Raw genomic sequence first — 12,130 nt, 5'->3', positions numbered from 1 at the left:
ATCAAGCATTCAGTTTGAAGCTGAAAGAACGTAGATTAATCTCCTGTCATTGAAAATAACAATAAACGACCAGAACACTGTTAAAATCGCATTTAATCGCGGAATACCACTATTTTTTTGACCGGTGGCGCCATCCATGGCGAATCGTTGAAACTACTAGCCAATTATTTGGCTAGGAGTTTAAGCGTTTCGCCACGGGTGGCGCCACCGGTCGAAAAAATAGTGGTATCCGCGATTAAATGCGATTTTAACAGTGTTCTAGTTGTTTATTGTTATTATCAATAATAGTGGATTAATCTACGTACTTTCAGCTACAAATTGAGTGCTTCAGCTAAACGAAAGCTATCCGTATAACGGTGTAAGAGCTATGCAAAGTGAACTAACCGGGGTACGCATGACGAGATACAGTGTCAACCGTTGCAAATAAATCTGATTTTAACAATGTTCTTGTAATTACTGGTTCCCACCTGCCAGAGAGTACTAATCTGCGTTCTTTAAACTTCGAATGTAATCCATGACGAGGAAAAATGATGCCCGTTCAGCGGTGTAAATGCGTTCGAATTAGGGTTGCCGCTCCATGAGGTAGCTGCGGTATTACAGGCATAATTAATTTGAATAATTCTGGGATTCTGCGGTATTGGGTTGATGCATTAAGTCCCGATGAATAATTTGAGATTAACAGTGTTCATTTTCAGCGCCTAATTACTGAGATATTCGCATTTTTCCATCACTAGAAATTTTCACTTACCTGTCGGTATTATTTGGCTAGCAGTTTGAGCGAATTGTCGCGGGTGGCGCCACCTGTAAAAAAATAGTGGTACTCCGTGATTAAATACGATTTTAACAGTGTTCTGGTCGTTTATTGTTATTATCGATAACAGTGGATTAATCTATGTACTTTCAGCTACATATTGAGTGCTTTATCTAAACGAAAGCTGTCCGTATAACGCTGTAAGAGCTGTCCAAAGTGGACTAACCGGGGTACGCATGACGAGGTACAGTGTCAACCGTTGCAAATAAATTGCGATTTTAACAGTGTTCTGATCGTTTATTGTTATTGCCACTGACAGGAGATTAATCTACGTTCTTTCAGCTACAAGTCGAGTGCTTGGTCAAAACAAATGCTGTCCATATAATGTCGTGAGACCTGTCCAAATATGAAGTAAACAAGGAGTGCTTGACGTGGCCCAGTGACTTCTACGCATATTTCTGGGGTTCTGTGACCCCACGTTCTCACCACGCGGGATCTCTGATTTACTACAGAAACTATTGCATAGAATTGATAAACAATTTCATAACGAACAGTTGGACATGAATGAAAGTGACTTTTATTAACAATTAAATCGAATGTTCCACATTTTCTGTGACGCTTCCGCGCCCGTCGCTCATGTTCGGCGTTCGTTAATTATTCATTAATTATTGAAAAATATGCTAAGGAAGTCTATTATAAATAGAATATATTCAGCTACTTATTCTTCTGTTTTTAAACTACAACCCTATATTATGTGCCAATACATCTGTAGACATATTCATTACATGAAACCAACAGTTATTTAAAAAACCATGACACACCTTTTAAATTCACAAGTATAACTATAGCACAGATTAAATGGGGTACAAAACATAATCAAATTTTATTTTTAATTACCATCACCTTTCACTTCATTCGGCATGAAATACTTGTTTTCCAAAATCAAAAATGTATTCCTCAAAATCTAGATCAGGATGCAAAAGGTAAACATGAAACTTTTTATATCAATAAACTGGACTTAATTACATTCACCTTCAATTTTAAAATAGGCACAAAGAAGAAAAAATCATGATCATAAAGCCTTATGATTTCTGTTGTTCATCTGATAACATTGATCCATTGACACAATATGATCAGAAAGAAAACTTCTTTAATAAATCTTCATTGATGTCCATGAATACAATAAATGAAAGTCCAGTTCTGAAATTTAGAACTCATTTTACTGGTTACGTAGATTCAGAACTCACAAAAAAATCTGCTAAGGCTAAACCGTCAGATATTGAAGACTCCAGACGTAAATTATATACAAAACAACCTGTAAATAAATTATCTAAGTATACCAGTTCAAAGTTGCATATTCGTGCTGGATCATCAGACGATGATTTATGTGATAAACAAACAAACAAAGTTAAAGAGGGCCCAATACAGTGGTACTTAGAAGATGAAATTAGATTTGCTAAAGATATATTTTGGGAAAAAAAACGAAAAGCTTATAATGAAGAAATGAATAAAAATATTGAAATTGGAATGGAAAATGGTAACCATACATATCTATTTAATAATTATTTGAATTCTAATAATAGTGTCCTTTCTTTAGTTAGACTTTACATGAAAAAGGAATCGAGCAAATGTCCGCGATGGTATCAAGATTTTTCCATTGATCAAGTACTATACATACTACTGAGTTATTATTGAAACTTAAATTATCAATAAAATGAAAGATAATTTCAAATTAATAGATGAAAAACTTAATGATGCTGCAATGTGTAATACAACAAGACTGTGAAGAAATGGTAACAGGACGTACACAAAGAACACTTGCAGAAATTGGAGCAATATCTACATTTTTTATGCTTACACCAGATATTATTAAAAAATTACAAGAAATTTGTAACTGTAATGCAATCGAATTTTTAAGAGAAATCTACAAAATATTAACAGGAAGTTATTTTGAAGAGGAAGGATATAGTTTGTGATTCCATTATCTCACAATTGATTATTCATTATAATAAGATTTTCTTATGTTGTATTTTTACGATTTCAGAACAATTTTACGATTGTAACGAAAGAATAATCTTGTCAGCCATTGCATTTTTAACTTTGCCAGAAGCTATAGTAGAATTACACGAGAGATTACCATCTGTAATAATGCCAAAGATAATTCCTAAACGTAAGATCTGTATATATTAAATGTGGTAATAAATTATTGGTAAAAATTATTTATGTTACAGCTGTACCGCCAACATCACCAATAAGACAGAAGAAAGAATCACCGTATGAAGAAGATCTCTTTCTACGTCCAGATTGGGTATCTTATTATAATAAATATGAAATTTGGCAAGCTAAATGTCAATTAATACCAATACCAAAAGTAATATTACCACCTAAAGAATGTCTTGTAATTACGTCTGAGAACACAAGAGTACTCCATAATAATGATGAAACTAAAGTACAAAGAAAGGCAGGTGGAGGAAGTTTCATTGATGATAGATCAGACCATATCAGAAACAATCCTATTCTGCAAAAGAAACAAAAACAGACTACTTCTATTAAAGAAGAGGGAAAGAATAATTTATCTAGGAATATAAAGCAGAAGAATCCCACTTTAGTTAAAAAAAAAGAAACTGTTAAAAAACAGAAAAGAGAAAGTATTACTGGGAAAGACATTATAGGTATATTATTTCAGTGCATAAATACTATATAAAATGTGGTGTAACATGTTGCTATCCAATGATTCGTTGCTGCTATTAACAAAATATCTAATATTGAACTATGTACACATAACTAATATAATATTAATCTTTATCCACATATTAGATAATAACGATGACAATGCTAAACAAGAGGTAGATGCAATGAATAAGCCAGAGTTCGTCTTTGATATCCCGGAATTGCCCAATGGAAGTAAAGTATTTGACTTTACAATTAATGGAATTAGCGAGAAATCAGGTCCAGTAGAGTACAAAATATGCGGTAAATATTTTAGTATGAATACGGTATATAGAATTATTTTTAGACGTTAATTAGAATATATGTATGTACTCCAGGAGTTCTACAACCCCCACAGCTAAATAAGAAATCCTGGCTTGGAGAGAAACATGCTCATTATGTTATATCTGGAGCTGCAGATGATCCACCATCATGCCCTGTAACATACGAGATGACTGGTATCGCGAATATAACACCAGTTAACAGTAATGAGAAATTCTTTGCTATTCTAAAACTTGGGGACGGACCGAAAAAGATTTATCCAAGTGGTAGAAAAAATTTGTCTCCGAAGTGGCAAGAATGGTTACAAAGTGCGGATGAAGAATATCGAAAAGCGGAAAGGGAAGCGAATAAATTGATAAAAAACATAGGAGCTATAACGAGATTGGTGTTCCCAGGACTTAAATGTGATAGCTGCTGTTCCTGTAGGCAAAGCAGAAAGTCATACTTAAAATCAAAGGAAACCAAGACACCTTACTTCGTAATAGACACCATAGCTGAAGACAGCAAAAAAAACAAGTAATAAAAAACTAATAAAATGAGGTAATATTTCTTTTTGAAATTGTACACTCCATACTATTTTGTTTACCAGATGTATTATAGGATCTATGGCGATGCATTCTCCTGCACCAACGCCTCCGGAATCAACAGTTAATTTGCTGGAAGTCATAGCATCGGAGGATGTTCTCACTTCCAAACTAATGATAAACGGTGTTACCAATCCAAAAGGTGAAACACAATATTTCATTTCTGGAATTAAGGAGGAGATCATACATCAGCCATCCAGGGTCATCGAACGTCCACCTCCTAGACCACCAAGAAATGTTCCACCGTGCGAATGTGCTATTCAACAAATATCTGCTAAAGGTTTGACTACAACGGTGAGCCACGATCATATACCGTGGACGAAAGAAGATGGTCTGTGCTTCGGAAAGAAGTTTCGACCCGGCGAATCACCTGCATTTTCCTGCAAAATGTATCCCGGTGATAAGTCATGCAGAAGAAATCCATTTTTTCGTGAAATAACGAAAATGAAAAAAAGAGCTGAGAAAGCGAGTAAAAAAGCTACAGGAGTCCCGGAGAAAAAGAGAATGTATAGTATAGCAGATTTCCAACCGTGTGGGGATGAACATGGTATGGGTATTTGCGGGGCACCGTGGGGTACTCTGCATACTTTGACTCCACAGGAGTTGGAAGAACAGGAGAAGTTAAGGAAAGAGATACTGAGGGTATATATTCTTGCTAAATTCAAATTCACTAAATAGTTCGTGTTTTATAATAATACAATTCAATTGCGTAGGGTCCCCCGTGTGGCACGAAACCTGGACGAGCAGTTTGTAAGGGTCCTTTTGGCGAACGCATACCGTTTAAGAAACCAAAAATAGACTTACAAGAATTACCCGGAGAATTCGACGATGAAGACATTGAGGATGAAGAGGAGGAAGAAAAAGTTGAGAAGAAACCCGTTATGGTAATGAGAGAGAAAGAAAAGAAACGAGACAAGAAGTGTCACATGAGTCCAGAGAGTTTAGCAGGCAAACAGATGATAAAGGAGAAGCAGGTGAAGCAGTTCATTCCAGATCCCACTTATCCTGGTTACGATGATCCATGGAATATATATCGCACAGCACCAACAGAAAAAGAATCGGAAACAGATTTCAAAGCGTTGCTGAAACTCAGTTCGCCAAAACCATCTGCTCTACCTGTAGAATCGAAGTTATTATTAAACAATCAGAAAGATAGACAGAAATCGGTCGTTTCTCTCAACAAGAACCAGTCTCCAAAAAAGCCTGCCTCTGGAAAATTAAAAACCAATGAGGAAGCACCGATACAAGGAACAAAATCAGTTGACACGAAAGACACTCAAAACAGATTGCCTGATAAAGTTCTAAACCCACAAAAAGCTAAGAGCTCTCAGGCAGAAGGCAATCTCAAAACGAGTTCGAATTTTATACGTGAAAGAGGAGGTGCATCCCATAGAAAATTAAACAAGAATCCTGAACATCAATACAAACCGGTGTTGAATAAAGGAAAAAATAATAAAAGTCGAATTAGCCAAACATCTTCATCGGATATAGCAATGAATGCCGAAGTTGATACACAAAATAAGAAAGGCACTGCAAGTAGAAGAAGAAGTTCACTTATAGGACACAGAAGGAAGAAAGGGAACAAACAGTTGTATTCAGGCAAAAAGAAACACAGAAGAAAGGATACATCAAGTGTCGATGATATAGATGCTGATCCAAAGAAACGCATACAGAACTTAAAGAACATGCTTACATCTCCTGACATCTACCCTTATGACGTTAAGCCAGTGAATCTTCCTGAAGAGCCCAAGACAAGGTGCGCAAGAGAATATGAGGATATAAGTATAGTGGATGACTCCATAAAACTTGATGAAGTATCAAGGACACAATTACTAAACAAGGGACCTTGTGGCTGGAGAACAAAGTCTGAACAACAGTTACCAACGAAAAAGACTTTGGTTTACCTTAGTGAGCCGGACTATCCTCCAGAAACAATAGCAGTACGACCAGGGGGTAGACCATGCATATGTCGTCAGAATAAGGATAAGAAGAAAGTACTGACATACAACATTGGAGGTCTGATACGCGGGAAAAGGGATGACCCAGATGTTATCGACAAGAAGTTACTTAAAAAAAAGAAAGATCAAGATGACAAAAAATTGCAAGTGATAGAAGGTATTATTTATCATACTCCACCACCAAGTCCACGCAGGAGCGACGAATATGTACCTGAATACGATCTCTATACATCCCCATACGACATGTGCCTTTCTCAACGCACGGATAAAAATCTGAAGTATTTTGAACAATACAGCGGGCCGAAAGGTTCTATGCCGAAAGGAACAAAACAAAGAGAACCGTGTGAATGTGATGAATTTGTAGACACATATGGTATACAAGTAGATAGCCAAGATACCGAAACCGAAAAAGCAACGGCAGAATTCGAGAAGAACAGGCAACAATTAATCGAAGCAATACCACCAAAAGAAAGATGGGATTTAGCGCTTAAGGATATAGGGTTGATCGATTATTATACACGATGCAAAGACTCTATGCCTTGCTGGTTGAAATGCGCTAAATTCAACAACGTAGGCTGTAAGCTACCGATCAGGAAACTGCAGATAAAGAGACCAGTTTGTGAATGTAAATACGAAAGGAAAATACTTGAACACAAGGAGGAAAAAACGAAGTGGAAGGAACGCCGGAAAAGACTGAAATCCATGAAGAAAGAACCATTCATGAATATCGTGGATACCTCGAAACCAATGGTCGCAGATACAAAATTAATGATATCAGGGGTGAAAAGAATTCCACGGGAAGACGAGTACGTGGATGATGTTAAGTATTGTATAACTGGCGTTGTTGAGAATTACACGGAAGAACCACCGAAACCAATAGTGGGTGGTGTACAGATGGCTACGCCTATTCAAACACCCGAACCAAGTGTAGAGGAGATACCATGCGTTTGTCTACATCGACACTGGTCACCTACGAACATTCCTCCTGGTCCAGTGCCGAAACCAGAAGAAATCAGACAGGCCGAGGAAAAGAAACGAAGACAGGCTGCGGAAGAAGCATACAAACAAATCCATGCCCCTGAACCAGTATACGATTCGCATGGTACTCATAGTTGCAAAAAGACTTGTGATCCAAATGCTTTGTCAGAGGATGAGGATACAGAAGGGAGGGACAGTATAATGCCACGGTTGTCGCTTAAAGAAAGCAGAAGCAGAGCGACAGGTCTTCCTAAACAGACAAAACATCAAAGAAAATCCATTACGGATGATTCTAAGATTAAAGAAAATAACAAGAGATCAAAAACGCAGGGAAATTCTGTAACGAAAATAATAAGTCCACAAAAGAAGGTGGGAAATGTTAGAAATGATGAAAATCTACTAAAAGGTTCACATGCACCTCGTGAAGCTCAACAAAAAGATATTGTAGAGAAAAAATCACAAAGTCTTCAAAGGACTCAATACAAAGGGGGTGAAAGTGATCCTCATTTACAAAATATAAATGCTGAGACAAAAGCAGAAGTACCAGAGGCATCTGACGCAGAAGAAGAAGAAGTGGAAATTGCAGCTGACTTTGAATTAATTATCGTAGTAAGGGTAAAGTAATTTTTCTATTAGCTATGTGTTTATTAATAAATATAATAATGTAAAGTTAATTTAATGAATAGAATGAGCTAATGAAAATGGCAGCACAAGGATTCTTATTTGCAAAGTTACCAAAATGCTTTTTATTGCCGCAATTGAGATATTGGTTAATGTATAGAGAAGGGTTTGCTCTCACTGACGCGGATAAAGGTAAGTAAGGTTTTCGTATTTTATATAAAATACAGTTAATATATTATACCACTTTTTAATATGATTTTCTTAGAGAAATCCTTGCAAAGGAGTCTCATGATGTGGAATTCGCTAAGTGCTAAAAAATTATCCAAACTTGAACCCCCATCACTGAACATGACGAAATTTCAACTTAGAAACTTGACTTTCAGTGATATAGAGAGAATGAAAGAAAAGGTCTGTTTATTCTAGAGACTGATTATATTTAGATGAAACGCTTCATTTTATTCGTTTGTAGATAGCAAGAAACAAGGCAATATTCCATAGCGAAGTCCGTAAAAATCGTGTCGTATTTGCACGATCACTGTGGAACACGATGGATTATGGAAAATTTCCATCTCTGTCATTCAAACGAGCGTTCTTTAGTTACATGGCCGGCAAAGAAGCTGATGGCTATGTTTTTAAACCATGGTTTCGTTCTGATGTGCGGAAAGGAACGACTTAAAAATCATCATCCTTGAAAAAAATACTTGGAACACTTAAAAAAAATACTTGGAATACTAAAAAAAAATAAAGGAATCATTCTTTATCGAGCGCTAAATAAAAATATTAAAGTAAGAAGTAAAGAACGATGAATATTCGAACGGTAAGATTTCGCGGGCTTTAAGTAATCGATTCACGTGTAAATAATTTTGAACAATCGAGATGGTGACCTCGAACAAAATAATCGATAGTTTAACACCAGATTTTTAAGTCGGTTAAAGGGACTTAAGTGACGGAGAATGGACTTCGAAAGCCCCGATGTAGAAAAAGAATTTCCTGGATTGTACGCGTCAGAATCAGCTAAGAAAAATAACGAAAGCGATTGTATGTATCGTAGTTCACCGAATTAATTATTTTTTTATGGCATTAGGTACCTGTTAAGAAAGAGGTTATGCAAGTGAAAATATCAAATGCCGTGAATCCTTTTTTCCCCCTCAATGACACGTTGACACTGAATAGTATTTGTATTAATTGTTCCGTGTTCGTGTGCATGTATTTTTAGTTAGTGATGATGGTGGACACGAGAAACATTCCAAGAAAGAACTCCTGGGCGGTAAACGAAAAGAAAAAAAAGATCGAAAGGATCGAGGGTATGCCACCTTAGAAGGCGAAAGTTCGCCCGACGAGGATCAGGAGACAAAGTAACATTTTTCATGTCATTTTTTACACATTAGAAACTTAATTTGAAGCTTATTCGTCCATTCTATCTTTTGTATTGGAAGTCATGTTCATGTTTACTCCAGAATTTTTAGTAATAAATTACATTCATTCGAACATTTGTTTCATTTTCTAATACTTTCCTGAGTGATTAGTGTTATAAACACTTGTCAATGTCATTTCCCACAGAATTAAAATAATGCCACAAAGTTATTTTAATTTTCACATATTGATAGCACTGTCATGCTAATAAGGTTCACATAGATCTAGAGTTACTTGTATTGATTCATGTCTTATACATGATTAGTTAATAATTCAAAACAAATTACTTTCAAATGGAAAACAAGCTCATATCTAACATATATGATTTAATATTGTTAATTATCGTGATCTTTAATTCAATAGTGAATGTGTATTTTATGATAAAAGTGATTGTGCTCTATGCACAAAGAGATGATGAATAAGCCACAAATTGAGAAATAGAGAGAGAGAGAGAGAGAGAGAGAGAGAGAGAGAGAGAGAGAGAGAGAGTTTATTGCAACATACTTTATGTTATTACTATATTATTAGAGCTAACATGAGATTTAACTCACAGAAGTCCATCAAAATTGAAAAAGACCAAAGCTTTTAAATTCCCTTCAAAGAAGGAGAAACGAGAGAAATCCAGAGAAAAAGAAGGAAAGGAAAAGGATGCTGAAAAAGAGAAGGATAAGAAAAAGAAAGACAAGGATGAAAAAGATGTAGACAAAGAGAAGCGCAAAGAGAAGGAGAAAGACAAAGCTAAACAAAAATTGAAGGATCGTAAAAAAGGAAAGCATATCGGGGAAGACTGTCTAGATATTGGAGGCAAGATATATAAATATATATTGTTAGAGTACTTTCTTGTTTCTGTTACTATAGTTAAACTTTTCCATTCAGAGGAGCAACCAATATTCGGTGTTAGTCTGTATTTAGCAGTAGAACGAAGCCGTTGCCATGATGGTGTTGAACTGCCCTTAGTTGTAAGAGACTGTATCGATTTCGTGGAAGAATACGGAATGAATATAGAGGGTTTGTACAAAATTCCAGGAGTAAAATCGAAAGTGCAGTACTTGAAAAAATTATATAATAACAGGGACCCTGTAAATATGTCTGAGTTTGAACCCATAATAGCTACGAGCTTGCTGATATTATTTCTTAGGTTCGTAGTTTACAATTCTTAAGAAAGATAGTTTAAAATAAACACATTAACATAGAACGTTTATAGAGAGCTACCAGAACCTGTATTGGAGAACAGCGAAATGATATCCAGGTTTGAGCAAGCAGCATCCACAAAAGATGTTGCTCAGAGGGAAGCACAATTGATACAGCTAACTCAACAACTTCCAGAGTGCAACAAGGTTCTTCTCGCATGGGTCATATTGCATTTAGATCATGTCACGGCACGAGTACGTTGAACAGTGACATTTGGAGTATAATATGTATGTATATTTACTTCATACGAAACTGTATTTCAGGAGAAAACAACAAAAATGAATGCTCAAACCATTTCAATGACATTAAGTCCTGTCTTACAAATGAGTCATAGATTGTTACTAGCTTTGTTGTTTCATTGCAAAGCTCTCTTTCCAAATGTACAGTTAACAAAGTATATTCCACCACTCTCATCTGGCAGTGTTAATCTTCCAGAGTCTGTAGAAAGTATTGCTGCCGAATTGTCTAAGCAGGAATCATTGCTCTCACAGATACATATGCAAATGAATGCAGGTTTTGTTACTAAATCACGCGAAGAACAATTGTGGGAAGTACAGCGTATGATAACACAGTTGAAGGTCAGATTTCCCTAATGAATTAGACTTACAAGTATGCATACGAATTGTGCGATGCATAAATGTAAAATTGTTTTCTTCCCTCAGAGAAAATATAAAACGGTTCAAAAAATGGAAGGAGCTACACAGAAAAGCATAGATGAAGAAGTAAAATCAAACGATGAAAATGTAGTTGAATCGAATGTACAGAAGTCTAAAATTGAGAATGATGATTCAGCACATGTAAAATCCGAAAGCCAGACGACGTCTACGTCGACGTTGAAGAGGAATAACATAATACACACCTCGGAAGACAATAAGGAACCAATAAGTACAAATAATAATCAAAACGAAAGAAATAGTCAGACCATCGATAAGGATATCGTTGATTCTGGCGAGACATGTGCGCTTGCAGTGCAATCTAATGAACAAGAAAGTACTGTAACATCTAGGACAAACGAAAGTGGTATGGAGAAACTTTTTGGTAAATCTTTTCTATGTTTCAACCGTTTTACTGTGACTGAGACCATCATTTCAGTTTCAGCAGTAGAATCTGAACCAGAAAATGCTATAGACAAACTGAGAGAGAGTTTAATTTACGAAGCATTGCTAAATATGCAGGCGTTACTAAAGTCGCGAATCAAACAAGAAAGAAATGAAATTAAACGACTAACTGAAATATTGTTACAACTAGGCCCGGAGAAAAAGAGACCAGAAAAACAGGAGCGACCATATTCGCCGAATGAAGCTGAATTAACAGCCATGATTCAATTAGTCAAAGAGAACCAATTACTGGAGGTATTCATCATCGTGTATAATTGCATGCAATCATTTTTAATCAGTATTTATATCATCGTTTTGTTTGATTTCAGAAAAAAATGACCACTTTAATTCGTAGTATCATAGAAGAAAAGGATGCTTGCATCGAACTCCGTATTCAATTAGCAGCGAAGACTTGACAGCTAATCAATGACAAATAATATTTGAAATTTACATAAAAAGAAAAATAATTACACAGATTCTGAACATATATAACATGATGTTTTGCACAGAATGAACATATATAGTTTATAAGATGTTATCTACAAC

At 35.8% G+C, this 12,130-nt stretch overlaps 2 protein-coding genes across 2 annotated transcripts; both read left to right on the top strand.

Moving 5' to 3' along the window:
- The first annotated feature begins 1,699 nt into the window (after window positions 1–1,699).
- On the top strand, window positions 1,700–8,559 carry LOC107194233. Its single transcript, XM_015583823.1, has 10 exons — window positions 1,700–1,734; window positions 1,801–2,288; window positions 2,349–2,416; window positions 2,491–2,719; window positions 2,796–2,921; window positions 2,983–3,149; window positions 6,000–7,877; window positions 7,949–8,075; window positions 8,149–8,291; window positions 8,353–8,559. Exons 1-10 carry the CDS (start codon window positions 1,700–1,702, stop codon window positions 8,557–8,559), a joined length of 3,468 nt encoding a protein of 1,155 aa, XP_015439309.1.
- A 156-nt stretch (window positions 8,560–8,715) lies between these two features.
- On the top strand, window positions 8,716–12,124 carry LOC107194274 (ralA-binding protein 1). The gene is made up of 9 exons (XM_015583871.1): window positions 8,716–8,921; window positions 9,100–9,238; window positions 9,850–10,100; window positions 10,173–10,434; window positions 10,501–10,681; window positions 10,751–11,065; window positions 11,150–11,507; window positions 11,580–11,839; window positions 11,914–12,124. Exons 1-9 carry the CDS (start codon window positions 8,837–8,839, stop codon window positions 11,998–12,000), a joined length of 1,938 nt encoding a protein of 645 aa, XP_015439357.1. The 5' UTR covers window positions 8,716–8,836; the 3' UTR covers window positions 12,001–12,124.
- The last annotated feature ends 6 nt before the right edge of the window (window positions 12,125–12,130 follow it).

Source organism: Dufourea novaeangliae, unplaced genomic scaffold (genome assembly GCF_001272555.1).
Source record: "Dufourea novaeangliae isolate 0120121106 unplaced genomic scaffold, ASM127255v1 scaffold28, whole genome shotgun sequence".
Classification (NCBI taxonomy): Eukaryota; Metazoa; Arthropoda; class Insecta; order Hymenoptera; family Halictidae; genus Dufourea; species Dufourea novaeangliae.
This window is presented reverse-complemented; position numbering and strand designations above follow the sequence as displayed.